The sequence below is a fragment of the Theropithecus gelada genome, chromosome 12, assembly GCF_003255815.1.
Source record: "Theropithecus gelada isolate Dixy chromosome 12, Tgel_1.0, whole genome shotgun sequence".
Lineage (NCBI taxonomy): Eukaryota > Metazoa > Chordata > Mammalia > Primates > Cercopithecidae > Theropithecus > Theropithecus gelada.
In genome coordinates this window covers 114,648,777-114,660,516 of record NC_037680.1, presented here as the reverse complement: position 1 = coordinate 114,660,516, position 11,740 = coordinate 114,648,777, and the positions used below count along the sequence as shown (strand labels likewise).

Sequence of the window (11,740 nt, the reverse complement as noted above, 5' to 3'; positions counted from 1 at the left end):
TCTGAAGTGCTCACTGCATGTTGGTGAGTGTCTGAGACGATGCTGATTCCCCAGCAGAGGCCCCTCCCACGTGGGACCTCCGTCCTCCCTCACTGCAACCCCAGGAGCGTGAGCTCCATATGTGTCCCATGCTGCAGATGAGAAACCAGAGGCTCTGAGGGACCAAGGACAATGGCCCTGATATTTCTGCAGAGCTGAGACGAGACTCAGGTTTGGTACCGGGGTCTGTGAGGGCACACGCGGCTCTCAGGGATGGGTAAACAACAAGTACAAGACGGGGTGGGCTAGGAATGGGAATCTTTATTTAGCAAACACATGTTCAGCTTCAGCTCTATGGCAGTGTCTTCAGCAGTGGAGGAAGCCAGAGCAGGCCGGCCACAGAGCAGGCTCTTGGGGAAAAGCCACTGGCCTGGGGCTGGGGCGGGTGCTACTTCCCTTCCTGGCCCTGCCCGCCCTGATGGCCAATACCACCCCTCCCAATTTTATATCTTCTTTTTTATTTATTTATTTTTTGAGTCGGGGTCTTGCTCTGTTGCCCGGGCTGGAGTGCAGTGGCACAATCTCGGCTCACTGCAACTCCGCCTCCCAGGTTCACACCATTCTCCTGCCTCAGCCTCCCGAGTAGCTGGGACTACAGGTGCTGCCACCCACGCCCGGCTAATTTTTTGTATTTTTAGTAGAGACGAGGTTTCACCGTGTTAGCCAGGATGGTCTCAATCTCCTCACTTCGTGATCCGCCCACCTCGGTCTCCCAAAGTGCTGGGATTACAGGCGTGACCCACCACGCCTGGCCAATTTTACATCTTCTTCAGCGCCCCTCCCCTTGGGCCCCAGTCAGCCGCGAGCGTCTCTCTGTTCCATCTAACAGCTTGCCTGCTGCCTTCCAGGTTCTGCCTGGACAATCCCCAGGGAGCAAGGCGGGGACCCCTGACAAGCCTGTCCCCTGACTGCACCCTCCTCTGTCCCAGAGGGCCTGGATGCCAGGAAGAATATTCCTGAAGCCTCCCCTCCCTGCCACTCCCCGCTGGGCCATCTCACAGCTGCAGAGCCCCACCCCCAAAGTCGCTGTGGGCTTGGGCCCAGCCCTCCTCAGCCCCAGAGCCTGGGTGATGACCCATTCTCCTGGCTGCCATCAGGAGCTGGGGACAAACCACACCCTATGCCAGCCATGCCCAGCACCATGTCCAGGGATACTCGGCAGCACCCAGAGCCCCCGAGGATGGAATCCATCTCCCTTCCTGTAGGCCCCCGTGAAGAGGTGCACTGTGGGTGACACCCAAGTGCCCTCACGGAGTAGCCATGCCCCACCAAGGTCCGGCTGCTGCCCACCCCTGCCGGCATTCTCCTCTGTGTTCAGAGCCTTTGAGAGTGGACGCCAGCCACCCCGTCTGGAGCACTCTCTCTCAGCCACTGCTACTCCCACGTCCCTGCTCACCGGCCTTGCTGGGGCCCATGACTAGGCTGAGGCTCGTCAGCTGGAGGACAGGGGCCCCATGGGGAGCCTTCCTTTGAGGGAGCAGGGTCTCTGGAGCACCCTGGGGGCGGGGCACTGGCCTGGCGGGCATTGGTGTGTGACCAGCAAGGACGGCCTGGCAGGAAGGTCTCCTCCCCATGGAATCTGTTCTCAGAATCACTCCAGCTCCCCACCATTCACAGGTGGGAGGTGAAGGGGTGTGGCCCAAGGTCAGCAGGAGAAACAGGGGCAGGACCAGGACCTGGGGCCACCTCAGGCTCACATGGAAGGTGGATGTGGCCGAGGCCACCAGCACCAGAGAAACTGAGGGACAGGACGCCCAGGTAACTGGTGGCGCTGGGGAAGGACAAGTGGGAAACAGGCAGCATCCCTGGTCTCGGGGGCTGGCCGGGCAGAGGTGCCCTGGGCTGGGGTGGCCCATTACCTAACTTCAGGGCCTGTCCAGGGGCTTCCTGGGTGCAGTGGTGAGGAGTCTGAGTCCTGACTCGGAGGAGAAGCATGCCACAACAGAAGAGTCCCGCAGCCTCTGATAACCCGCAGGACTGGAGGCAGCCTTGCCTGGCTCACCCGGCCACCAAGGGTGTGAGCAAGGAAAAGAGAAACCCCAAGTTACCCCCAAACCACCTTCTGGAAAGCAGGCTGCCAGCTGGGTCATTCTCCAAAGTTGAACATCTCAGCTTCCTTCTCCTTCCAGAAGGCAAAGCTCCGGTTGATGTAGCCACAGATGTCCTTGCTGTTGAAGCTGCCCCGCTGGGAGCGGGACCCCAGCCACTGTGCTGTGGGCTCAGGGCTGCTGCAGGGGACGGCGGCATGTGGCAGGGGCCCGAGCGGGGTCAGGCCTGACTTGCGGCCAGGCTCCGTATCCCAGGCGGGACCCTGGCTGGAGCCGAAGAAGCGGGCTTTGATGTCCTCGAAGCCGTCGGTCCAGGCCCGGCGGCCGGCGGCCACCTCGTCGGTCACAGCCTTGTGGAAGGCGCGCACCGCCTCCCAGCCGTGGGTGTCCAGGTGCTCGAAGACCTCGAAGCAGAGCAGGTGGCGCACCTTCCGCTCCTCGGCCGGCAGGTCGCACTCCAGGAGCTGGAAGTAACCCAGCATGAAGAGATCCAGCGAGAGGCTGCTGTAGGGCACAGGAGCCCCGTCCACGTGGGGCAGGAACTGCTCGGGGGACAGGGCCCCGCGGGGCCGCCGGCTTAGCCGCCGCAGCTGCCGGGTGGGCACATGAGCCATGATGGCTTTCCAGTTGCCCAGCAGGTGGGTGATGGTGCTGCGCTGCTGCCACAGGTGGCCCAGCCGGGGACCCTCGCCGGGCAAGGAGGATGGTCCAGGGCTCCTGGCGGCCTCCTGGCCCCGCAACCCCGCGTGGCGGGCTTCTAGGGTCCTGCAGGCTGCTGTCTTGAGGGCCGGCGTGTAGGCCGACCTCCTCCAGTGGCTGAGGAAGAGCATGATGATGCGCTCCTTGCGCAGGCTGGCCAGGTCTGGGCTGGCTGCGGTGCCCACTTCCAATGGCACCTCCTCGCAGCTGATGCCGGAGTCGCTGGCCTCCTCTGTGTCGCCAGGCCTGGGCTCCCCCGAAGCCAGGCCACTGCAGGGCTTAGGCAGAGCCGGCCAGCAGCCACCCAGGCACTGCCTGCGCTGGGTCCCTGGCTCGCAGGGGCCAGGGTTGAAGCCACAGGGTGGGCCGGAGGCCGACTCGAAGTTGCCACGCAGCATCCGCACAGACACCCCCCACTCCTGGATCTGGCGCTGGGCCTCGCTCCGAGGGGGGCTGGCCGAGGCCTCCCTGCAGGTCTCCTGCAGGGGCTGGGTGGCTGGCTTCTCATCCCCCTGCACCAGCCCATGCACACCCTTCAGCAGCAGGGACAGGCTGCGCACCAGGCGGGAGATGTGGCTGCACCAAAAGGGCAGGGGCTGCCCCCCGGGGGCCACCTCCGAGGCCTCTGCAGAGCTTGTGGGCTCAGCCGCTGGGGTTAAGGCCTCCTCAGCCTCCAGTCCAGGCGCCCTGGGCAGGAAGTGACTGTTGACCGTGATGCTGACCAGGGGCTCGGGCAGCAGGGTCTGCAGCTCAGCTGCCAACCGGCCCAGCTCACTCTCATACTCCTGACAGCGGCGCCGAAGCTGCAGGTCTGCAATCTGCTTCTCTAGGTAGACCAGGTCGTCCTCCGTCAGTAGCTCCCCAAAGGGCCCCAGGATGGCCTGGTGGGTCTGTGAGTACCTCCAGGCCGCCTGCTCTGTGGGGCCTAAGCTCCCACCATTGTCCTGGGCACAGGAAGGGCAGAGTGAGCAGGGTGAGCCCGCCTACCTGCCATCAGCCCACCTAGCTTCCAAATCCCTGAGTTCTCAGCATCTCTGCAGAGCCCCTGGTCCTGCCCCAAGGTAAGACTTTAAAGGGCTTCCCAGCTAGGGCAGAAGCCCCTGACCTGCTCTGCCCCAGTCTTGCTCTGCTCTCAACCCTGTGGCTTTCAGCCCCTATGGCTCCCAGCCCAATAGGCAAGGACAGGCTGGGCCCTCAGACAGGGCTGTCCCACAGTCCTGAGATGATGGAGATGGGCTATATTCCAGCAGCCAGGAGCCACTTGTGGCTACAGAAATGACAGGTGGCTGGTGCAATGGAGGGGCAGGACTTTTACTTCCCTTAAATTGTAGTGAATTTCAATGGCTGCACGTGGCTGGCGTGATTGTGCCGGACAGCACAGCGCTAGACCGGGGATGCAGGACGCAATCATCCTGACAAAATCGTAGGCCTCTGAGGGTGCAATTCCTGAACTCCTGTCTGCACAGCAGCCCGGGGAGCCTGTTCAAATCCAAGGCACATCACAGCCCTTCTCTGCTCAGATTCTCAGTGGCTCCCCACGGCCTCACAGAGGTGCAATAATCCCAGCCAGGTTCCTCTCCAACCTCAGGCGCCCATTCCACACCAGGGCGCCGCCTCTTGCTTCTCCCCAGGCCAGGGGGGCCTCAGGACCCTTGCACTGGCTGCTCCCTCTGCCTAGGAGGTGCCTGCCCCAGATTCCCACAGGGCTCCACCTCTCTTCCCTCTGGCCCCTGCTCAAGGCCACGTCCCCAGAGGGGGCCCCGTAAGCACCCATATATCGTAGCCCCCAGCTGCTTTGCTTTCTCCACAGCAGTGGGAATCGCACCCCCACACCTGCCGGCACCTGCCCATGGGCCACCGTCTTCCCTGCTAGACGCTGCGCCCAGGAGGGCAGGGCTTGCCCTTCACTGCCTAGAACAATGCTTGGCACAGGCAGGCGTGTGCCACAAATCCGCCAAGTGGAAGGATACGTGGGACCCATGCCTCCAGAGCGGGCGAACGGGCTCTGCTCAGAGTCCTCTGGTCTGGTTCACTTCATCCTCTGGCGGAAGCAGCAGCTGAGGCCACAGAGGAGAGGGGCCCCTGGGCCTTGGATTTAGTTCTGGGCTTCGGGTGCTCTGACTTCCACTTCCACCTACCCGGAAAAGGCCCCGCTCCTCCCCGCCCACTGGTCCCGCCCCTCCCCGGGGCCTACCTGGACCTCCCCGGGCCTACCTGGGCCTCTGCGGAGCTCTCTGCGCCCAGGCGCGCCTGCAGCTTCCGCACCATCACCTGCCGCTTCCACTCGGGGATGGGCCGGCCGCGCTCATCCTGCGTGGGCACCAACCCGTCGATGTCACCTGAGGGCGGCCCATCCAGCTGCAGTGCCGCCAGGCTATCTGAGGCGTCCCCCGCCAGCGCAGTCTCTGTCCCCTGTGCAGAAGGGGGTGGGTCACACAGGCCTGAAGGGGACCGAGGCCCTAAGTGGAGGGAAGATCCGAGAGGACATGGGGGGTTGGCTCCGCCCAGGACACCCTAACAGGGCGCCCTGAGAGAAGGGACAGTTGGGGTCACGGACAGCACCCCACCCTCTCATCCCCAGCTTAAGAGTGAGGCCTTGGAGGGGAGGGATGGGAGTGGGGCGGGGGTAAGATGTGTGGGAAGGGATTGTTAGCAGAGAAATGAAACCAGAGGTCCCTCCCAGTCCCCTATACAAGCCCAGCTGATGCTCGCGGAGCACACCATGTCCCTGGGCAGACTTGCTCTGGGCACAGCTACATAGACAAAGCCTGGCAGCCAATCCTGTGCTGCAGGGCTCGTCAGAGGCTTCAGTGTACTGTGCACACTCCAGCTCTCCAGGACGGGCAGCGCCACGTGGCATTTCCCACTCCCACCGAACATCTCAGTGGTTGAGAATCTGCAGCACCACTCAGGGAAAGGCTGGGCTGGCTTTCTATGGGCCTGGCGCCCAGGAAAGGGAGGGTAAGGGGGAGCAGGACCCTTCTGCTGGTCTGGGCTGGCGGAGGCCTTGAGGAGGAGGACAGGGGCAGCGGGGCCCTGCCCATGGCTGGCTGCTGCAATCTCCGCACTGCAAGCAGGCACGGAGCACCCCTGAGCTCAGAGGTCGGGCAGAGGGGCTTGGGCCACTGCAGCCCTCTGGGATGACAGAGAAGGGTCCCCGTGTTTCTGTGGTGGGGGGACAGCTGCCGTCGCCCTGACACTCCCGTCTCCTCAGAACTCAAGGTGTTCTTGAGAGCAAGCAGTGGAGTGATGCAGGCAGCCTGGCATCCACCCTTCAGGAAAGGCCTGGCTGTGCTGGGGGCTTCCCTGGGCCCCTAAGAGGATGGGGATGGAGGCTGGCTGGGGGCCCCGGGAGACAGGAATGCACGGGTGGGTGACGCACCGCAGGGTCAGCCATGGCACTGGTGGTGATCCTCGGAGGGGCCGGGCCGGTCATCTGCTCCCTGGGAAGAGGCTGGTCAGGATGGCCAGGCCAGGCAGGGCTGAGGGATGTGGCTGCCGAGAAGAAGGGGGTGTTGCAGAAAGGGCAAGGGCTGGGGAGCAGAGATGCAGAGCCTTGGGGGTCTAGGCCTTGGGGCAGAGCCGGCCTCCTGAACGAGCTGCGAGCTGGGAGCCAACCCCAGCCTGCCCTGCCCCAGAACACCTCAGGGCCCCACTGGACCTTCTCTGGGGAGTCAGCCTGGTCCACTGGAGACCGAGGCACACCCCTGGGCCACGCTGCAGCCTCTCCTGCAGCAGGGGAGGAGCTGGGAAGGGCTTGAGGCCTGGAGGTCACAGGCCGCTAACAGCTCTGCAGGCCCCAAAGCTGGTCCCCTCGCTGCCCACAATGCTCCTTGCCCCGATGCAAACACACACTTCAGTGTCAACCTTGAAAGAAGAACACGTCTGCATCACAGCCAGGCAGACACACAGAGACACACACAGACACAATCACACACAATCACACAGACACACACACGCACAATCACATACACAATCACACACAGACACACACACAGACACAATCACCCACACACACACAGACACAATCACAGAAACATACACAGAACACAGACACACAAACACAATCACACACAGACACAATCATACACAGACACAGACACAATCACAATCACACACAGACACACAATCACACACAGACACAGACACAATCACACACACAACCACAGACACAGACGGACACAATCACACAATCACATACAGATACAATCACACACAGACACACAATCACACACAATCACAGAAACACACGGACACAGAACAGACACACAAACACAATCACACAGACACACACAGATACACAGATACACACAGTCATACACACACACAAAGCATACACAATCACAATCACACACAGTACAATCACAGACCAATCACACAGAAACAGACACAGGACACCCACAAGCACACAGACACAGACACAATCACACAGAGACACACGAACAGAATCACCCACAGAAACAGGTACAATCACACACAGATGCATAGACACAATCACACACAGAAACGGACACAGAACAGACTCACACACACACAATCACACAGATACACACAATCACACACTGACAATCACACACTGACACAATCAGAAAGACACAATCACACACATACACAGGCACAATCATACAGAGACACACAATCACACACAGAGTCACACACAATCACAGACACACAAACACAAACATACAGACACACAATCACACACAGATACACAGACATAATCATGCACAGGAACACAAACACAATCACACAGATACATACAGACACAATCACAGAGAGACACACACATAGACACAATCACACACAGATACAGACACAATCACACGGACACAATCATACACAGCTACAGACACAGTCACACAAAGAGAAGGGTCCCCGTATCTATGTGTATCACACACAGAACACACAGACACAACCACACACAGACGCACACTCCCACATGTGAGTACAGGGCCACAGCGGGGCCTGTGGAGGAAGCTTGCCCTCACTACCTGTGGCACCTGCTGATGTTTTCTTGCCATGCCATGCCATTCCATGCCATTCCAATCAGTGCTGCTCACAGACCCCTAATGGTGGTGGCCCACAGTGTGAGGACCATCCCCTCCCCTGCTAGCCCACGCATGCAAGGTGTGCTGGGGTCTCAGGGACAGCAGCCCATCCACAAGGGGCCTGGGCCCAACCGGCCCGTCTCCCCGCGTTCACCCCTGGACAAGTTGCTGTGACTGTAAGTGCTCACCATGCAAAATGCTAATCCTCTGCTTTCCAAAGCAACAAAGGCAGCCAAGGACACCCGGAAGCAACTGGGGAGGGAGGGTGATGGGGTGCCCGGCTGCCCGCAGACTTCCCCACTGGTCCAGGACCTTGGAGGGAAGGCCAGTGGCACCCACTCCCAGGCCCATGCCCCAGCCGGCCCATGTGGGGCTGTGCACTCACTCACACGTGGGGTTCCCGGGCCCTGGGCCTCCTCTTCTTCCATCCTCCAGGGAGGGCCTCGTGGCCAACAGTGGAGGTGGGGGGAACGGCGGTGGTGGGGGCGTCATCAGCAGGGGCACCTGTGGGTGGATGGACCTGGTCAGTGGGGGGCCCCTGTGGGCTCTTCCCTACTCACCTAGATGGGGTGGGAGCACCCAGTGGGCGAGCCTGTGCATCTGAGAAGGGCTGGGACAGGTAAGGAGGTGGTAAGAAAGAGGGGCAGGTCCTTGATCAGGGTTCTGTCGCAGGGTCATCTCTTGCCTGAGTGCCATCACTTCCCAGCACCCCACCTTGGTTCCCCACCTGCTGCCACCTCTATTGAGTGGGCCACCCCCATCTCAAAACTCAGCTTCCAGGCTCCCTCTGGAGGCAGCTGAGCTCTGGGGTTCTGGGCACTGGGTTAGAGCCTGGTTTGCAGCTGTGCTCAGCGCCCTGTGGTCTCACAAAGACACGTGCACACGTATGCACACACATGCATGTACTCTCCTGCACACATGCATGTACACTCTTCCGCACACCCGCCTCCCCGACTGCCCTGACTCCTGTGCTGTAGTCCGCCTGGAACTTCAGCCCTGACTTGGGGCTGACACGGGTCAGTGTCTTGGGGGTGGAGGCCCCGTGAGAAACCTGGTGAGGAGAGGGGAGGGCAGTGGAGTAGGATGGGGGTCCCTAATGTGCCCACCAGCCAAGGGCATGGGCAGCCCTTGTCCCTAGCCAGCAGGGCCACATGCCACCGACCCTCTGGGCACCTCCCCCACCGTGCCTGTCAGACCAAAGCTCTTGTCCCTGCCCTCCAGTGGGCACTGGAAACCAGACGTGGCTATCAGGGCTCCAGGGTCAGTGCTAGCGAGAGCCTTGGGCAGAGCAGAGAATTCACATCGGCCTGTTGGGAGAGCGGGAGGGACCCTTGCTGCAGCTTGCTCGAATGCACGGCTGTCTCTGCCTTCGAATTCCTTCTCCTTTCTGAACGCAGGGGCCCCTTTTCACACTGCACTGGGGCCGGACTGCAGTGAAGCCGGTCCTACGTGAGCAAAACTTTGGCCTCCCCAAGCCTCCCTTGCTCATGGACAAGGTGGCACAGGCTGCCTCCCGGCAAGGATGCTGGGTGGCCCCTCAGCCACCTCCCCTCCAGGACCCTCACCCCACTGGGCCGCGGGGGAGGGAACACAGTCTGAAAGCCCATCTTCCCAGCCCCCACGCACCTCTCTCCTTCCAGGAATCTGTGCCCACAGCCCAGGAACCCTGGTGCACGGTGGGCTGGGGAGTGACCGCCCAGCCCCAGCCCCGGAGGACCTCAGACGCGAACTGCAGAGCTCAGGGAGTACAGCTGTCCTGGGACACCGGGGGCTGCTGAGGCTGCCACCCCCAGGAGTGGGAGGCGTCACATGAATATTTGAAGGCCGAGGTGTCAGGTGGCCACGCGGGGCTTGGGCTGGGTGCGGGATTCCTTACCACAGCCCCTTTAACTCTCCACAGAGCAGCGGCCGGGGAGGGGACGCTCTGGGAGACTGAAGGGGACCTGAGACCCCTGGGCCCCATGAGAAGAGAAACCATCCAGAGGAGTCCCCGGCCCCACCCACAGTACGGCTCCCGGTGCACAGATGGGGAAATTGAGACTCAGAGAGGGCAGTGGGGCTTTCTCAAGGCCCCAGAGCCGGGCTGCCACAGAGCTGGGATGAGAGTCTCACAGGAGACCTCAGCCTTTGCTCTCTCCAGTGCCCTTGAACAGCTGCTTCCTTGGTGGGCGACACCACAGAGGTCAGCCTCTGGGGAAAGACCAAGAACACAAAGCCTGGCTGTCCTTTCTGGGCCGCTTCTCAGGGCTGTGTGTGCAGGGAGCGACTGAGGGGTGGGGAGCGACTGAGGGACAGGGACGGGGAGCGACGGAGGGACGGGGAGAGACTGAGGGATGGGGAGCCACTGAGGGACGGGGAGCGACGGAGGGACGGGGAGCGACTGAGGGACTGGGAGCGACTGAGGGACGGGGAGCGACTGAGGGACTGGGAGCGACAGAGGGACGGGGAGCGACTGAGGGACGGGGAGCGACTGAGGGACTGGGAGCCACGGAGGGACGGGGAGCCACGGAGGGACGGGGAGCGACTGAGGGACGGGGAGCCATGGAGGGACGGGGAGCCACGGAGGGACGGGGAGCCACGGAGGGACGGGGAGGGATGGGGAGCGACGGAGGGACGGGGAGCCACGGAGGGACGGGGAGAGACTGAGGGACGGGGATTGACTGAGGGACGGGGAGCGACGGAGGGACGGGAGCGACTTGCCCTCTGCTGAGCAACACGGTGTTCCCCAGACTCGAGGGTCCTCGGCGGAGATACAAACCTATGCGGCACAGCTGCCATCGGGACCCAACTTGCACCACCTGGGACTCAGGGGCAAGGGAACGCCACAAAACATGATGTGTGCTCTCTGCCATGCTGAAGGAAGGCCATAGTGAGAGGCTGGCTTCGCTGTTTCAAGCAGGGCAGTCAGACTCCAGACCAGACACGGCCAGAAAAGCCGGACACAAGTGGTACCACCAACAGAGGTGGCTAAGCCCTGCCTCGAGTGGGCCCTCAACAGCAAGGCCACCCCAATGCCCTTGCACTGTCCCCTGCCTAGCCAGGACTGAGCCAGGAGTGGGATGGTGCCTCTCGCCTACTCTCTGCCCTTGCCTGGGAGCCCTGAGCCCCCTCCCTGAGATCAAACCTGCTGTCTGTGGGGAGGGGCCACCCCTGGCAGAGTGAGGGGCTTGGCAGGATGGCAGCGGCCCTCTTGTGCTGGGGAAGACAAAAGAGGTGGAAGTTAGTTTGGGGCTCAGGCGACTACCGGGCTCTGGCCCCAGCACAGCACCTGTGGATTGGGGGACCTTACTCGAGGTCCCTGTGGCCCAGCCCTGCTCCACTCCTCACCAGCGAGAAGCCCCAGGACGCCACCCCCTGAGCCTCCATTTCTTTGCCTATAAATCAGGGTTCTTGGAAAGTTGAGGGACTATGGAGAGCACCTGGCAGGGGCCTGCATGACAGTGGCATTCAGACCTCCACGCTGCTGCCACCATCGGTATTAGGATGGTCTCTGGGTTTTAACAGGGATGAGAAGCCTGGCTGTGGCGTTTACCCGGCAACGGGAGTCACCACACCCCTGCCTCCCACAGGAAGGCCCTGGACACAGTGGAGCCTCAGGGATCTGGAGGCACAGACGTGGGAGTCCCGTCCCTTGGGGTTTTAACAGTTAGACACGTGCTGCCCCGAATCCCAGCATTGGACAGTTGCCCTGAGGTTGGTGGTCATGTGGCCCCACGGCCCAGCCCGCTGTCCCTGTCCCTGGTTTTTGGTGAGATTTGAGCACCGAGGAGGTTCCATGCATTATACATGGAGAGCATCGTGGTGAGCCAGGTCACAGGCCTGTAATGCCACCCGGGCAGAGAGAATCACGGCCCACGGATGGGTGCCGGACAGCAGTTGCCATGGCTGAGATTCCATTACTGACTG

The 11,740-nt window shown here is 61.7% G+C and overlaps 1 protein-coding gene across 1 annotated transcript in view; it reads right to left on the bottom strand.

Moving 5' to 3' along the window:
• Window positions 1–2,125: 2,125 nt before the first annotated feature.
• Window positions 2,126–11,740, bottom strand: part of ESPNL (espin like) — a 29,424-nt gene continuing 19,809 nt past the window's right edge. Inside the window, exons 6-9 of the mRNA XM_025405181.1 lie at window positions 8,224–8,338; window positions 6,169–6,281; window positions 5,001–5,198; window positions 2,126–3,730 (exon numbers count right to left, since the gene is read on the bottom strand). Coding sequence (XP_025260966.1) covers window positions 2,126–3,730; window positions 5,001–5,198; window positions 6,169–6,281; window positions 8,224–8,338 — 2,031 coding nt within the window. The remainder of the gene's footprint in view (window positions 3,731–5,000; window positions 5,199–6,168; window positions 6,282–8,223; window positions 8,339–11,740) is intronic.